Source organism: Trichoplusia ni, chromosome 2 (genome assembly GCF_003590095.1).
Source record: "Trichoplusia ni isolate ovarian cell line Hi5 chromosome 2, tn1, whole genome shotgun sequence".
Taxonomy (NCBI): Eukaryota; Metazoa; Arthropoda; class Insecta; order Lepidoptera; family Noctuidae; genus Trichoplusia; species Trichoplusia ni.
The window spans coordinates 2425626-2442909 of record NC_039479.1 but is presented as its reverse complement, the minus strand read 5'-3'; the positions used below and the strand labels follow the sequence as shown (position 1 = coordinate 2442909).

At 33.9% G+C, this 17284-nt stretch overlaps 7 protein-coding genes and 1 long non-coding RNA gene across 8 annotated transcripts; 3 read left to right on the top strand and 5 right to left on the bottom strand.

The window, feature by feature from the left end:
• The first annotated feature begins 3004 nt into the window (after positions 1-3004).
• Positions 3005-4206, top strand: LOC113503060 (STAGA complex 65 subunit gamma-like). The gene has a single exon (XM_026884869.1). It carries the CDS (start codon positions 3202-3204, stop codon positions 4186-4188), a length of 987 nt encoding a protein of 328 aa, XP_026740670.1. The 5' UTR covers positions 3005-3201; the 3' UTR covers positions 4189-4206.
• A 307-nt stretch (positions 4207-4513) lies between these two features.
• LOC113503081 (cyclin-dependent kinases regulatory subunit) lies at positions 4514-7143 on the bottom strand. The gene is made up of 3 exons (XM_026884889.1): positions 6861-7143; positions 6291-6418; positions 4514-5985 (listed from the first exon to the last, which is right to left on the bottom strand). The coding sequence occupies exons 1-3, from the start codon at positions 6914-6916 to the stop codon at positions 5942-5944; spliced, it is 228 nt and encodes a 75-aa protein (XP_026740690.1). The 5' UTR covers positions 6917-7143; the 3' UTR covers positions 4514-5941.
• Positions 7144-7444: 301 nt separating this feature from the next.
• Positions 7445-12395, bottom strand: LOC113503052 (zinc finger protein 470-like). Its single transcript, XM_026884860.1, has 6 exons — positions 12040-12395; positions 11683-11882; positions 8958-9131; positions 8664-8781; positions 8364-8521; positions 7445-7885 (listed from the first exon to the last, which is right to left on the bottom strand). The coding sequence occupies exons 1-6, from the start codon at positions 12151-12153 to the stop codon at positions 7582-7584; spliced, it is 1068 nt and encodes a 355-aa protein (XP_026740661.1). The 5' UTR covers positions 12154-12395; the 3' UTR covers positions 7445-7581.
• LOC113503087 lies at positions 10361-11676 on the bottom strand. The gene is made up of 2 exons (XR_003401406.1): positions 11108-11676; positions 10361-10998 (listed from the first exon to the last, which is right to left on the bottom strand). It is a non-coding gene; the product is annotated as an uncharacterized LOC113503087 (long non-coding RNA).
• A 96-nt stretch (positions 12396-12491) lies between the features above and the next one.
• Positions 12492-13755, top strand: LOC113503070 (glutathione S-transferase 1-like). Its single transcript, XM_026884878.1, has 3 exons — positions 12492-12934; positions 13041-13208; positions 13619-13755. The coding sequence occupies exons 1-3, from the start codon at positions 12593-12595 to the stop codon at positions 13751-13753; spliced, it is 645 nt and encodes a 214-aa protein (XP_026740679.1). The 5' UTR covers positions 12492-12592; the 3' UTR covers positions 13754-13755.
• A 284-nt stretch (positions 13756-14039) lies between these two features.
• Positions 14040-15629, top strand: LOC113503026 (glutathione S-transferase 1-like). Its single transcript, XM_026884812.1, has 3 exons — positions 14040-14620; positions 14840-15007; positions 15431-15629. Exons 1-3 carry the CDS (start codon positions 14279-14281, stop codon positions 15563-15565), a joined length of 645 nt encoding a protein of 214 aa, XP_026740613.1. The 5' UTR covers positions 14040-14278; the 3' UTR covers positions 15566-15629.
• Positions 15630-15821: 192 nt separating this feature from the next.
• LOC113503031 (methyltransferase N6AMT1-like) lies at positions 15822-16666 on the bottom strand. The gene is given in 2 exon segments (XM_026884826.1): positions 15822-16533; positions 16536-16666. Coding segments are annotated over 2 exon segments (618 nt in total). The 5' UTR covers positions 16651-16666; the 3' UTR covers positions 15822-16030.
• On the bottom strand, positions 16546-17273 carry LOC113503040 (SNARE-associated protein Snapin-like). The gene is made up of 2 exons (XM_026884838.1): positions 17050-17273; positions 16546-16786 (listed from the first exon to the last, which is right to left on the bottom strand). The coding sequence occupies exons 1-2, from the start codon at positions 17236-17238 to the stop codon at positions 16655-16657; spliced, it is 321 nt and encodes a 106-aa protein (XP_026740639.1). The 5' UTR covers positions 17239-17273; the 3' UTR covers positions 16546-16654.
• Positions 17274-17284: the final 11 nt, after the last annotated feature.

Here is a 17284-nt window from a genome sequence, read left to right as displayed (position 1 = left end):
AAAAAAAACTAAAAACCCACGTTTTTAAATGTCAATTTTAAATGTCAAGCAAAATCAGTCCAGCCCTTTTTATAGCTGTAAATTGCATTGTCATCAGGTTTGAAGCTACCCTGAAAATTTCAACCTGCTAGCTGATCGGGAAGGGCCTCAAAATTGTGTTGTAGAAATCCAACCGGAACGGCAAAAAAACGAGGAATTAACTGTATTAAAACGTGGGAAAAAAACAATTTAGTCCTTATATAATAAGTCCTTAGGTAAACTGCTCTAAAATTTGAGAGATCCTAACATCAGGCGTAAGTTCCATTTACTGTAATTTGGTCAATTTATGTTTGCGGCACAAAAGAAAAATATGGATCCATTATTATGTATTGAAGTATAATAAGGACACTGAAAAAAAAAAACGTCATCATTCCTATCACAAGCGTGACTGCTTTTCCTCATATTATCTCGATTCTAATAGGAAAACATGATTGGCTCTTTCAATCAGAATCTTGAAACATGCGCGGATATAATAATGCTCGCTATGACAATAGACGCTACTGTCCAAGCATTTATATCTTCTTATATTTTTTTGATATTTTATTTGAATAAAATAATTGTTTACCCCCCCCCCCTTATTTTTTACCAGATCTTTATATATCCAGTCCAGTTCCATTTAAGTTCTAGGATTTTAGTTTATTTTGGGATGTCATCTAGGGAAGACTTGAGTATTGATCACCACACGCTACCTCACTGCGGCTCTCTTGTCGATTTCAGTTTAGAATATTTGGTACGAAAAACAATGATTTTAGGTTGTAGCTCCACTCGAAATAATTCTTTTTCTGAAAATTAAAATTAATTTTACACGTACAAACGATTAATTTTTATTTACCAATATAGTGTATTTTCTTTAATTATCATTTCAGCTAAAATAATAAAACACATTGAAAATGTCTTCAAAGGTGGGCTGCAAAAGCAGATTATTATGTAAATATGCGTAGCAAAATGTTAAAGCTCGCCTACGACAATCAGCTACGATTACTCGGTGACGTAAAATAAGGTTTGTGCGTCGTAGCGGATGCTACGAATATGCTACGTTAAATCTCCGATAATTTCTAATTACGTGAACCAAATTGCATCGTGTTCATTCGTTTGAACTTAATGCAAGTTTATTTTAGGATTTCTGGTAAAGGTCAGTGTTCAATTTTATTTTTAACTTTACAGTTTTATTGAAGGTTTTTATTTTAATTAATGAGATCTGTTATGGATAAATGTTTTTTTAAGATTTTTTGCAAGATAAAAATAGATTTGCCTAACTTATACTTACGTATAATTTGCACATTTTCTTTATACTTGTTATTTGTAACTAAGTGGCCTTTTGTATTGATTTGATTATATTATAATTTGCGAAAGAGTAATTATAGTCTAACATAACCATGTCCATATCTAACGTTAATGCTTTTTGTGCAAATTCATGACGTCATGACACATCTCAAATTAGTATACATTATAAAGTAGTAAATTATTAAAAAAAAACTAAAAAAAGATAATCAAAGGGTCACATCACTTTTCATTTGCATAATCTGACAGAAATAAAAGCCCTACGGCATACCCGAAATAATAAAAAAAGACAATTTTTAGAAATTTTTAAATCTAGAATACAGCCATGAATGACACAATGATCCATGAATTACATAACAGCCCTGCTCCACATCCATGGCGCTATCCAATAGTGTCGCTACTTCATTAAAAATAATTAACATCTATCATTACGACCTTCACCGCGCTAATTAGTACATCCGACTTATTTTAATTATATACAATGTCGGATCTAATTTGCAAAACTATTCGCTCGTTTCCTGAAAAACTGAAATTTAGGCAGTCGTTAATTTTGTCAATAGTTAATGTTTATTGGGAACGAAGAGAATAGGGTTATAATATTCTTCTTTGTAGGCAATCACACAAATATTATAGATCAGAAAGTATATGAATGTTTTTGTGTGTGTAAGTGTGTGTACGTTTATTACCTCTTCATGGGATTGGTATAGAGGTTGCTGAAACCTTGGATTATCCCATAGGCTACTTTTATCAGACTCCTTTAACCGACATCAATCATTATCAAAAGAAAGTCGTCAGTTCGTCACGGTGCCGTGATAGCCTAGTAGAATGACCGTTGGACTCCGTAGTGTCGTAGGTATGTAGAAATCTATAATACAGATTTTTTTTTCTAAGGTATGTTAAGCCACGTTAGAGGACTACGGCTGGTTTTAGACTTTTACTCTAGAATTAGGTATAATATGAACAGAATGAGAAACAGGACATAGTAGGGGTACTGTTCCATTACGCAATAAAAAAGAAAAATGATTTACTTCATAAGCATAGCACAGACCTGGCCAAAAAGCGTTGGCTAACTAGACTGCGTGATGTCCAGTCTAATGGATAACACTCTCGTGTCACGGTGAAAGTAAAGGAACTCCTCCAACTCGGCTCGACCTTTTCTCATTAAATTTTTATGTGCATATTAGGTAGGTCTGAGAATCGCACTGCATCTTTTTTTTCAAAGCTGCATTTTTTTCATTCCCTAGAATTAATTTGTTTGGCAAAACATCGTTTGCTAGGTCAGCAAGTATATACTTTATAAAATAATATTTATTTCATTCATACAACTCACTCTTTCTACCATGAATCTATTCAAACACTGTGCTCACATACGCGCCAAAAAGAGAAATATAATGCATACTGTAATACAGCCTGAGGCACAATGAACCAAACTTGAGCCGTGGATGAGCAGTGAATGAAAAAAAGGAGCTTGCCCACCGTCTTGAAGTGAGGCAAACGTAAACGCACCAATTCTTGCTTTTGAACATAATTGCTTGAATTTTTAATTGTCTATTAAACCGTATCCATTCTAATTCCTATTAAGCACATTTTTGTACCATAAAACAAATTATCGCAATATTAAAAGACCTTTATTTAAAACCTTGTCACGTGTTTTTTTCCAACTGTCATATTCAAATGACATTAATACATAAATATTACTCAGTTCAGTCACAAACACAAATACTATGCGAGCTTTTACTTTACTTTATAACGAAATTAATGCTAGGTCAGTTATTTAAGATTTAGAACAACAGTATAAAGAGTGAATATAATATCCACGTAGGAGAATTAGTGTCACATAGTTTATGAAGCAGCAACGTCTTCAAACTATAATCAACCAAGATGAGTACGAATACGAAGAAACTTTGGGGTGAAATAGATGATAGAATAGACGAAACAGTACTACAGAATGTGAACTTCAATCCCATCATAGAATTAGGTATGCAAAACATTCCTGAAATCTCTATCACTGTGAAATCATCGCCCATCGAGCTTCCAAAACCAAACTTAATCACTCACACGATACAGCTTCACAACTATGCCAGACAGCTGTCAAGTATATATGAACAAGCCGAGGCAGCAATATATGAAGGCGGAAGGTTGGCCCCCTTGAACTTACCTCCAGAACCTCCACAACCAGAAATAAAACTAGAACATGAGGCAGAGCCACCTATTAACTTCCTCGAAAAGAAATATTGTGACTTTTCTCTTGGTAAAGGACCTGTAATCCTCCCGTTTACACCAGAAAGCCACAAAAGAGCATTACGCCAGTGTGCAGCCATAGCTCTGGGCCACATTGGCATTGCAACAACAACAAACACAGCTCTGACAGCTGTAGCTGATGCACTCGACATACATTTGACTAACATGTGCAAGTTAATTAGGACAGTGGTTGATAAAGAGGCTAGTGGCCTGAAATCAGGATTCCCAGATGCCATTTCTAAAGTATTTGCAGATCTTAATGTGGGAAACCTACATGAGTTTCATGAAACCAGAATTGTAAAATACCATGCTATGATCAAAAATAAATGTGAGGAGTTGAAATACCAGTGTCAGGCTTTGGCTATGAGGGACATGACTCCACAGTTGAAATTGGAAGAGGTCCCAGAGTTACACTTCCCGGCTGCACTGGATGGGGCATTCACACCATCATTGGAGCCCGGTTTCCAAATGCTACACAGTTTAGAACAAGAACAGCTACAAGGATTGGAGCTACTTGATGCAGTGTCCACAGATGACATAAAAATAGAACCTATGGAGTTCTCACAACCTGAAACTACTGCTAAATTACCCTCATTGTCCCCTAGTGCTAAGAAAAAAAGGAAATAAAATTTGTCCACCTGTTAATATTGATTTTTAATATTTTTTTTCCTTAAAGATAATTTTGAAAAGTTTTAGACTGCCCAAAACCTGGTAGATGCCCAATCTCATTTTCAAGATTTCAACAAGGTCTCTGTATGCTGTACCTATACCAAATGACCAGGTGACAGGTCTAATCCCATGAAAAAAAAGAGTAGGCATTATTGCTTTGCAATTATCCTCGTTTCTATATCTGTTGTATCTATTCCAAAATCTACAACTAGACCTCTCCATGTTAAAAAAAAAACTACTATAATCTAAAGTTACAATAACTATTATAAATAAAACACCCATATAACATAGCACCAAATAATTTATTCCAATTATTGTGTTAATAACAAAAGTGCTGCCAATATCCCGATAACTACTTATATACAACATGCGCGTCTCAGATTAAGACAGTAGGGTAAAAAGGTCAAAATTAATATACACCAGATTTCATTGTTATATTTTACATTATGTCAGTTTTATCACAATCTCCATAAATTCTAATTACAAAGGCACTATGTGAAAATCGCTAATATAAATCTATGAATTCAATGGTCCAATAATAAAACTATAGAGAAATTGTTATTGCTAGGACACAAACCTTTATTTACATTGTAAAATGTTAATGTTGCTGTTTTGTAACTAAGTATGGCTGTGTACCTATGCAGGTTGTTGGTGCTTATTAACTGTTAATTAGGCACTTGTACACCAGGCAATGCAAGTTTCCAATGCCCAACAAGTTATATTCAAAGGCACACCAGTTCATAAGCCTCTATGATTTTAGAGTATGGCAGTATTGGAATTGCTATTTGGAAATTTACATTGTGTCATGTACAGAGATCCTAAATGACACTAAAACAGTTACGATTTTCTTAACATTTAATGACTAATTAAAGACAAAGAAGCATTGATCTAGAACAATACATAGTGACAATTTAAACATCTTTTTTTTTAAGTTTGCCTATTAATTATATAATTTATACAAGAGAATACAGTTCTAAATCCATGCTTCTTAAAAACTTATTAATATGGAATGAAGATCAGTAAAGCCCTTAAAAAAATGACGGTATACTATGATACAGTGTTATATGCTAGTTCCAGACAACAAATAACATTTTATTATTAAAAACAACCCTACAATAATGTGATGACAAAACAAATACAATATGAAATGTTAAAATTCTCTAAAAGTAACTGTTGATTGATTGATATTGACAATTACATGAAATATTTATAAAATGTATCATTAAAATGTTTGTGAATCAATTAATAGGCATTAGTTAGGCCTGTTACAGATATTTCCTTATTAAAATTGTCTTGATACATACAAAAGCTTAATTCAAACTGTAATTCACTGCATCATTATAATGCTGCATGTATTTGCAGAAAATATAAAACTTTCATTTCTACTTTTATTGGAATTTCAGGTAATCGCAATTATTATTCAGCAAATTATAAAAATATGATAATACTAACCATAAATCAGAGAGATAAAATCTACCATTTTGAAAGACTTCACAATAATATATGAACATTGCTTTTGTAAATTGTGGCTACTGTTAAGATACTGACTAAGTTATTTTGAATTCTTTTAACATGTAATATTATATTTGAGCATCAGTAAGTAAGCCATAAGAGCAAGAGATTCATCATTGATCATGGGCAACATTTATAACATCTAGATTACAACCTAATATCAATTAAGAACTATACAATAAACCGCAACTCCTTTTATTCACTTCTTCTCCTTCTTTCGTCGGAATAGCAGGATATGAGGCTCTGGAAACAGTCATAAAAAGTTTATAGATACTTCATAGAGCAGTAAGGTTCAAGAGGTAAGGCAATAATAATCAGGGTTGCAGACTTAAATACAAGATGTTAAATAGAACGCCAAATCCTGATTGGCATTATCTGGTCGACATAAACTTAAACATTATTCAAAATGTGCCTGTCAAATAAAAACAACTAACTAAAATTAAAAAGTATATTTGGAAAAGGAACATGCATACATTAATTGACTGTTAAACATAACAGAGATTTCTGTTCAATCATATTGTGATACAACAAACAGTCTTCTAGCTTACCAGGTTGATGCGTCATGTAATGCACCCATCCTTGGCTCTGCTGCACACCAATACTGCGCCACTCCTGCTCTGACATCAGGTGGTTCTTTGGAACAAGCTTCACCATCTCCTTGGGCAGAACCACATGCCTAGAATTGACAAAAAGGCATGAAATAACTGAATGATGCTATTATTATTTATGTTTGTTTGTTTTTTAAGAATGGTTGTGAATGTAGAATTCATCAAATACTATAATATTGTGACAAGCAGAATAAAATACAGTTTCCATTAGGAATACTATTCTAAGTTTAATTTGTAACAAGGACATAACATAATAAAAAACTTTTAAACAACAAAAACCAAAAACAACCCCAAGAGACCAAGCAAGCAAAGATATTATTAATGAGAAACGATCATATAGAACCCATGATACCAACGTATGCGCACTAACCGATCAACACCGGCGTTTCTAGAACACCGTGGGAACAAGAATTAACCCTATAACCTTTCAATACTTATAACTATAATATAGGTTATAATACAAACATTGAGTGTATAACTACAAATCCTATGGTTTTAAGTAACAATTACCTGTATTCGTGTTCCTCATCAAAATATTTCTCCGAATAGTATATTTCTCTCGCCATGGTGATGACAGCTGGCACAATTTTAAACTGCCGATTCAGACGCAATTCACCTTTTTAGTCCAAACCCGATACGTCTAAACAAACCTCGGACGATGCTTATTTCAATGCGTTTATAAATAAATGCGCACTTTTGTGAGTTTTCTAGAATATCACAAAGAAAAGCAGCTCTCGTAACAAACACGACAATGAAGCGTTAACGATTTCATTCAAATTTTGAATATGAACGAGTTGCCATTAAAATATTTATGTTGACAGTATGCGTGGACAGATTTCAATGACATTCTCAATAGTGTTACCGACCGATTTCGGTAAAAATCCCTTTTGTTGTTATCGATATACAAACTGGGTTTTAAAATCAGTCGAAATTAATTGGTAAAAGTAAAGACAGATATTGCGAAAAATAATACCACAGTAATAGGCATTGCCTCAGTTGCCTAATAAAATCCGATGTTAGACCTTTTACATCTAAACTGGAAAGATAATAAGATTACACAAAAACTTCATAATTAATATTAAATTATACACAACCAAGTTATTAAAATATTTATTAATGCTATACACATTATCACAGAACATCAATCAATATAAAGACATACAAAATATTGAATTTGTCTAGAATAATTATAATTATTAAAATACAATCTTATCCCACGACATAAGTACATTTACTGCGTATCCTCATTAACATTTGAAATAGATTCTTTTTTGTCATGTGTTTTCACATGTCTAGCGAGATCTGACTTTCTTGTGAATTTTGAAGGGCAGTGATCACAAGAGTAATCTTTTCCGTTGTGTGTGAGGAGCATGTGTCGCTTCAGGTGCGACGCACGGGTTAGTCGCAGACCACAGACACAGCAGACATGCGGCCTGGCCCCAGTGTGCGTCAACAAGTGCTGCTTCAAATCGCTACGAGTTATAAAAGCACGGCCACAAGTGTCGCATTCGAAATTCTTTTCGCCTGTGTGTCGTCTGAAAAAAAAAACCTTTTTTTAAATCGACTCCCGCATTAAGGAACTTAATCCTTGTCTCGCGGAGGGTTTTACTAACATTCAAGTCACATGCACAAAGACACCCAGACTCAGGACAAGCTTTCGTGGATCACACAAATTCTTGACCTACGCGAGGATCAAACCCGCGACACGTCGCGCACAGTGGGTTTGGCGTGGCGACCTCAACCACTCGGTTTTATTTAAATGCTAATAAATTTTGATGTAATACTGAATCTAAGTTGTATTTATCTTCATTATTTTTCGTGATCCAGGTATCTAGCTTTGAACAAGAGTCGCACTAAGTAAAAAATATAACTTTAACTATTGGCGAGGAGGAATGTTCCTGATCGCGCAGTGTGCGCCTCGCCATATCCGGTTACGTTACGAAGCGGTTTACCCTCCAAAAAGAAGTTATCATTTCAAAATTGCCCTACATAAGATCAGGTGATAAAAATTACCTAGTATGGTATTGCAAATGGCCCACAGTTCGGAATGAGCGAGGACACAGCACACAGTGGTACGGCATCTGTCCCGTGTGCTTTCGCCGGTGGGCCGCTAGTCCCGCCGACTGCGCGAACGATTCGCCACACACTGAACACTGCAGTGGCTTCTCTCCCTGGGAACCAGAATATTACATACTTATGCCATTTATTTTATAACATTTTAAAATCCGAATTTGTAAAGTCAAGAAAGACAAAGAAAAAAAAAGTTATTATATCACAAACAATCCTAACTTTTTTACAATAATATGAACTTACAGTGTGTGTTCTTAAGTGAACTTTTAAATTCTGGGCCAGTGAAAAGTTTTTGTTACAATGTGGACAGGAAAATGGTCGTTCTCCAGTGTGAGTTCTCATGTGAGTCTTTAGACGAAATCTGGAATGACAAAGAAACAATTAAATAATTCGAAAATAAATAATTATTATTCTACAGCTGCACCTATCCTAAGAGTGGTGCTGCAAAATGCATGAAAAAAGCCCCTCTTTTATTATTATATAGATTCACTAACCTAGATTTTTATTCACTTTTGATTGTAAATTAATACAACTTGCCTTGAGGACATAACTTTTCCACAAGTGAAGCATTGTTGCTTTCTTGTCTTTTTGCCATTTATCTTTATATTATTCTTAACATCTTCCCCCCATTTTTCTTTTTCCTTCAGGTCTTCTAATAAGTTTGTTTGCTCTATAGTACTGTGATCTACACTCTCATCAATGAATAACATCTTGTCTGTAGGGTTGCCAACTTTTTTTACAAGAAAAAAAGTATATTCAGGTCTATGAAGATTATCAAACAGTATTTTAGAAAAACGAACAGTATTTTATTTATTTATTGCTTTAAATACATATTTTTTTGAGCTTCTCGCACAACGTATTAATTCACAATCTTTTTTAAAAATTTCATATGCCTCATCACAATTTATATCAAAGTTAAAATAAATGAGGAGCTCGTTTTTTATTAATTTGATGGATGCTCTGTTTCTATCATCCCGCCACTTAGCATTCATTACTGAAAAAACTCTTTCAGTAAATGCTGAGGTGGCGGGAACAGAAAGTAGATATGAGACTATTTTTGTAATGTTTTTAAATTCTTCTGCAGTGTTAACTAATAAATGGCTCCATTTTTGGCCAGTACTCATTTCAGTAAAATTTTGTCTTCTGATATTTTCTCATAAATTACTTTAAAATTTGTTAATTCTGAATATAAATCATCCATACCAATATTGAGTCTATATAAATTTAGATTATCTATAATTTTCTCAAAATGATCAAATGTCACTGCAGACTTCAATGACAAACAGCTAATTAAAGAAAGCCAATTAGTCTGACTGAAATCGAACCATTTCTCTAAATACAAATTAGCCTTTTCAATAAAAAGTATAAAGTTATTAATAGTTCTATTAAAAACTTCTTGGGAAGACTCTCTAATGGTATTTAAAACTTTTTTGTTTCATGGCCAAAATAATTATCATTTTTTCTTTGAATTAGCTCAGTCTTTAAACCAGTCATAGTGTTATAAACATCTAAAATTGTTACATCATTTCCTTCTAATTTCTTAATTGTTTTATTGAAAACATTTAATATATGACTAGCATACAGAAGGTAACTATAAATAACTTTATTTTAACATTATCATCTAACATTAATAAATTTTGAATAACCATTGGACAGTCAACATCCAAATCAACAAAGTAATTACAAATTGGTATCCAATTAAGCAAAATTGTATCAATCGCTGGTAAAAGTGACAGCCAACGAGTTCCTATGTGTCGTTTTATTTCATGAAACTCTCCTTCAGCAAGTGCTACAAATCTTTTTAATTCTTCTCTTCTGCATGCTGACACAGAAAAATGGCTATAGATTTTTAATATAATGTTCTCAATGTCATAATTTAAACAATTCATAGCATGTTTCACTGAATTGTGTACAATATGGGCATGACAATTTCCTTTTATTAAATCTGGAATAACCTCTAAAATGTTTGTATATAATGAATGATTATGTCCAAAATTTGCATTAGTATTGTCAGCGCTAAAACCAGATATTTGACTGAAAGGAAGTTCCAAAGACTCTAAGGAGTTTTTAATTGCTGAAAACATACCATTGGCAGATTCATCTGGATTTTCATAAAAATCAATTAATTTTTGTTGTATTCCACTTTTAGGGGTAAAATATTGAACTACCAGAGGAAACAATTTAATATTTTTTTATTGGAGGCATCAGTTTGCAGACAGTAAAATACATTGTCTTTATTTAACTGATCAATAACAGACTGCAAGGAATGTGGGCCAAGAACTTCGGTCACTAATGCCTCCATTTTTGTCCTAGCCAATCGTAAGTTAGTGGCTGTTTTGGAATCAACATAGATAATCTTATTTAATTTGATACTACAGTCCTGGCTATTGTATGATAAATTATGCTTGACAGTATGGTATGTCATCGCTAACTCAGCCGCTGCTAACTTGGTATCTTCATTAGAAGACAAGCCTGATGTAGAAGCAGAAGTTTTAGGAAAAAACTTTTGTAACAATCCACTAGATTTTCTCATTTCCATTTTTGCTTGGTGTTTTTTGCTGGTCAAGTGTTGTTTAACCTAAAAAAACGGAAACGAAATATAGTAAAATAGTTACCTAAAATATCTTATTATTTAAGCAAAAATTGATAAGTGGAAATCAAGCAAGATGCAAACGAAAGTTCCGAACCTGCCCAACACCTGCGTGAGAAATTGTAAATGTTAAAGCACACATTTTGCATTTAGCATTATATTCGCACAGTGGATCACTCGTTAACCAGTCATATTGGCATTCCCATTCGTGCTTATATTTTTGCTTTACCTTCGATAGTTTGGCTTTCTTTCTTGGCGTTGTAGGAGTAGTGTCACTATCACTTTCCATCTTTTGTACACTAAGCTTATCACTACAGGGTTCACTCCACACAAAAAAACGGTTAAATATTGATAACGAACTTAACGTAGTAGTAATTGTAACATACACGAATGACATGACACTGACAGTCTTGAATATTTGTCACTGACAGTGACAGTAGGCACACTGACAGTGACAGATTCGTTCAGAAACTTAGTGTGATTTGATTTGTTTTTAGCTGCAGCAGTGAGCGCGCAGTGAGCGCCCTCTGTCTGACAAAAAAAATTTTTGAGCGTCTGCTTCGATGCTGAAAACAGTATTTTTGTATACTTTTTTTTTGTAAAACAGTAAAAAGTATAATTTAGTGAAAAACAGTATAATACTGTTTAAAACAGTATAGTTGGCAACCCTACTTGTCTGCTTCACTTTTTGGTGATGACGGTTCGTCATCATTCAATACGTTATCAAAAAGTAATTTTGATTCTTTACCAAGGAATAGGGTTCTTAATTTAATATCAGATGATTTACAAAGATCAATAAATTCTATACATTCATCTAGTTTTTGAACACATTTCAAACATATCATGTTTGGTAATTCGTCATCCGGTGATATCTGAAAATAAGTTGAAACAAACTTGAAATTAATAACTTTCATATTTTTTTAAGTTCTCGCGCTAAAAAATTCAACAAAAAGAACATTATAAATGCCCATACTTAATGTATAACAATTAATATTATCATAATCTAAATGAATGTCTAAAATAACTCACATTTATCTTGGCTAGAGACATTATTTTCGAAGATATCATAAGAATTCCCGACTTCTTAAATATATCTATTAACAGATCCTCATTTAGACACACTCTACAGATGTTTCTATTCATGTTTGAGGTACATAAATAAAATTAAAGCTGCGAGAACATCCACCCGTAATTGGGTAAAACTCAAAACTTGTAAAAATAAACAAACAACACTTGCTTGTCGTGTTGTTGACAATTTTGACACTAACGACAAAATAAACAAAGGCAAACACTCCGACTCACGCAGAGTTTAATCGTGTCATATTCAAAAGAAATAACATTGGACTTGAGTTTTTGCAATAAAAAAAGGAGCAAGAGTTGATGGAAGATTAGGATGAACATTTCATTTAAGAGTAAATGAGGTCACGTAAACGAAATGTCTCAAATGATGTATTATTGTTTAATCTACGGAGGAGCTAACAGTTGGATCTGAGTTGGCTGACAACTTTCACTTATTAGAAAGTTTGAAAAACTTCCCTTGTCACAACTTCGGTTAAAATTAAACTTTTATTTATTTACTAAAATGTCTGTAAAACTGTACCATTTTCCTATCAGCGGTCCTTCGCGTGGGGCTCTGCTAGCTGCTAGGCTTGTTGAAGTGCCGATCGATGTTGAAATAGTTAATTTGTTTCAAAAAGAACAAATGAAGGAGAGTTTCTTAAAAATAAATCCTCAACATGTCATCCCTACATTAGACGACAATGGTTTTATACTATGGGAAAGTCGTGCTATCGCTTGTTACTTGGCCGACAAGTATGGGAAAGACGATCAGTTTTATCCCAAGGATTTGAAAAAGCGGGCGCTCGTTAACTCGAGGCTGCAATTCGACGGATGTACGCTTTTTGTAAAAATAAGAGCTATCTGTGTAAGTGTACTGCTAAATACATGATTTTTTGTTTTTATGACCGTAAGTACTTGGGAGTGGAGCTCTACTAAGTTAATGAGTGATAATTAAAATATTCTTTTCCCAGTTCCCAATTATATTTCTTGGAGAGACCGAAATAAAGAAACCATTGAAAGATGACCTGAACACAACTCTAGGGTTCCTGGATATGTTCCTGAATGACACAAAGTGGGTAGCTGGAAACCATCCGACAATTGCTGATACATCTATATATGCATCGGTCACCAGCATTTTGGTAATGTGTTTATTATTACTTAAAATAATACATGCTTTCCTATAATATCAAAGTGGGTGCAAATAAATAGGTGGCATTTACCCTGCAGTTGAACAAGAAAACTATCTACAACTGCTTAGCAGTCTGTGCAGACTGTCTTGAATCTCTTAAATAATGCTGATATCATAATCATCCAATAGTGTGTACCAGAAGAATAGTTCAGTCATTTTTATACATACTCACATACCTGCAACTGATGCAATGATTTTCAAAGTATTTTATGTTTAATTATTTATTGTTTTATGATAAACCTAAAAAAGAAAAAAACAGGCAAGAATCAAATGTTTATGGACCCTGATGAGCACAGTGAAAAATCGCGACAAAGGTTTAAAAATAATATATTTTGAGCAATATACTCTCTTGTATTGCAGGCTGTTGGCTGGGATATTTCAAGTTTTCCAAACATTGAGAGATGGCTGAAAGAATGTTCCCAATTGCCAGGAGCAGCCGAAAACGACGAAGGTGCTAAAGCTTTTGGTGAAGCTGTGAAAAAGAATCTGAAATAAAATGTTAAATAAAAAAGAAATGCTATATGTACCTATGCCATGTATAAATGATTTAAACTATTTTTTTACTGTTAAATTTATTATGTGCTATCATATTTGAGGTGCTTACATTTTTATAATTATTTGGTATGGTTGATAAATTTTATTATCTAAAATAAACACATATAGTGGCATTATTGGTGAAAATTTTGTTTTATTAAATGGGATGACTTAATAAAAACGCATAATTTAAATAACTGATAACATTTTTTTATCACGTCATTAGCCTTCCCCCAGCTGTGCCCGTCTACAGCTGTTTACTGTAGATTCCGTAATAAATTATCGTACTGTGTATCAGCAAAGCCGATGACAGTACAAACTAAAAACACTGTGTTCTTGCCATAAAATACCCAAGTCATTCTGATTATAAATGGAGATACGTTATAATGGTCAAATAAAGTGATAAGCATAAACCAGTTTATTTCTATATAGGTAATCAGTTTGAATAAGTTAGGTTAGCAGTTAGTTCGTTCATATTTTTTAATAATGTCGCTTAAACTGTATCACTTTACGGTCAGCGGGCCTTCCCGTGGAGCTTTGCTTGCAGCAAGGTACCTTCAGTTACCTATAGAAATACAACCAGTAAACACTTTTAAGAAAGATAACTTGAAGGAGAGTTTCTTGAAAATAAATCCTCAGCATTGTGTACCTACATTAGAGGACAATGGTTTTATATTATGGGAAAGTCGTGCCATCGCATGTTACTTGGCTGATAAGTATGGGAAAGACGAACAGTTTTATCCAAAAGATTTACAGAAGCGAGCGTTCGTCAACCAGAGACTGTATTTCGACGCAACCTTTCTAAATGTGAAGATGAGAGCTATTTGTGTGAGTACATTTGTAACTTTTTTCCTTTAATAGGTTTTTTTTATTTTAGTCATAAATCGTTTGGAAATTGGACAGTCGTATTCCAACAAGTGTTTGAGTCTTACAAGGTCATTTGTCGCAAAGACGCTTTTGGGTCTGATTGGCTGAGACGGTTGTTAATTAATACATGTTTAGCATTAAGTTAAGCAATTACTACTAATTAAGTAATTACATTTCCAGGCTCCAATATTATTTTCAGGAGCTACGGAAATCCAAAAGCCATTAAAAGATGATTTCAACACAACGCTCGGATTCCTTGACATATTTCTAAGTTCCACAAAATGGTTGGCTGGAGACAACCCTACTGTAGCTGACACAGCAAGTTATGCCACACTGTCAAGCATTTTGGTAAGATATCTATATGACTAACTTTAAAAGAGAAGTATATAGTATATAGTTGGTATCAATTGAGTACCAATTTGACAAAAACAGGTATCATAGATAGGTATGTTTAGTCCGTCTAAAAAATCCAAAGGGATTGGAAACTTTTTTTATTCTATTTCGTAAACAACAAATGAAGGGGTTATAGTAATTTTAAAATCTCCTTTGACGTCACTTACCAGTAGGCTTTTTATTACTAGTCCCCCCTACAGTGCATTTCATCATCTCAAGTGCTTTTGATTGTCCCTACCTTTTTAATGTGATAGAATTTAAAAATCGTATTTAATATTTCTTGAAAATCTGTCAGACGATGACGGTCTAAATAAACTTATGATACGCTTCAATAAAATACCCTTTTACTAAACTATTATTACCCTTTTTTCATTCTAGGCAGTAGGATGGGACATTTCAAGTTTCCCAAACATTCAGAGGTGGGTGAAACAATGCGGGTCATTGCCAGGCGCTGAGGAAAACGACGCAGGCGCAAAAGAATACGGGGAAGCTGTCAAAAAGAACCTTAGATAAATAAGATTATGCAATTGTTGTTTATTTGTATCAAAATATATTTTGCTATGCATTTTTACATGTAGCAAAGTTTTTAATTTCATGCATCACCGTTATGGCAAGAACCTAGGGCTGCGATTCCACCAGAGCCGTGCTGACCGAGGCGAGGTAAATGAAGCGATTTTATTGGTTCTTTACAAGCATCCCTCGCTTCGCTTCTCGCACATCTCTGGTTGAAACGCGGCCTAAAATCGGGAAAGACATAAATAAAAGTGTCTTTTTTTCCTTACAAAATATACAATATATTGTTAAACTTATAAAATACATAACAAACTGAATGCAGTAGCAACTTAACTGTAGGTTTATTATGCTAGAAACTAATAAACTGTAGGTTGTCTTACTTTTGTGGCCAGTCAGAGTAAGGTTAAACTAGTCTGTGATCATAACTGTTTATAGGATATTTATTGCATGCCACATATATAACTTTCACATAAAGAACTTTATAACTAATTGTTGCTCATTACGTACTTTTCTCTTCACTACAGTCTCAGACATGTATCCGTGACTGCTCATGATCTGAACAACTTCATCAGGAATGTTTTCTTCAATAAGCAGGAGGTAAAACACTCCATCATTAGCTAGTTTCTTTGGTATCATGTTGAGCAGTCTGTCTGTAATCTCGCGGCCCTTGGTCCCGCCTGCCCAGCTAGCTGTGATATCGGTACCGCCACACTCATCACTGTCAGTCACCACATACGGCGGATTAAAGATTATCACATCAAACTTATTGTTGGTAAAGGAACTAGCCAAATCCATATTGCACGCATCTAAATTAACTTTATTGTAAGCAGCCGTTTGCTTTGACATGACGCAAGCTTTTAAATTAACATCAGTGCTGATACAGAATGTCTGTGGGAATGCCATACCGAAAGCTGTTATGACGACACCACTACCAGAGCCGACCTCTAGACAAAATGTGGGGTTTTCTTCTTTAAATATTCTAGATCTTTTTCTAAGGCGTCAATGAGTAGGAAGCTGTCCTCGGCTGGTTCGTAGACATGGTCAAAGTCAGCTTTGTTGATATGGTTTTGGTATGGGGTCTCCATGTTGCTAGTTAATGCTTCCCTTCTCGGAGACCACTCCGCTGGTGCCCTGCTCAGGCTCTGGAGGTGGCTCAGTGATAACAGTTGTTCTAACACTCTTCTCTTTGTTCACCATCCGTCTAATTTCATTCAGTCTATCCTGGAATTTAAATGTGAAATAATGATCAATAATTTTAAAACTGGAACATCTGTATTCATAAATATTCGTCAAAGGTAAGAAAATGGTCTTGATGACCTGAATTTATCAACGTAAATTTTGATATCTCACTGGGATATTAGCCTTTTTATTAGAAATATTTATTTTAATATATAAAAACTTATTTTTGTTTTGAGAATAGAATTTGATTAAGTAATAATTGCATTTTGCCCTAAAATTACCATCAATGAGTGGTGTCAACAAACCTGTGATGCTTGTAACACATTCAAAGCAACAGTAACTTTGTGTTTACAAGATATTAGCTTCTTCACATAGGGGTCCAGGTCAGGGTGGTTGTTCAGAGCCTCTCGCACATTCTGTAGCTCTTCATTCAAGGAGTCTATCTGTTGCTTTAGTTCTAATTGGGAAATTCTGGAAAAACAATTATTGTTCATGATTTAATTTAATGAACATTATTAAGAAATAAGTTTCTAACAGAAA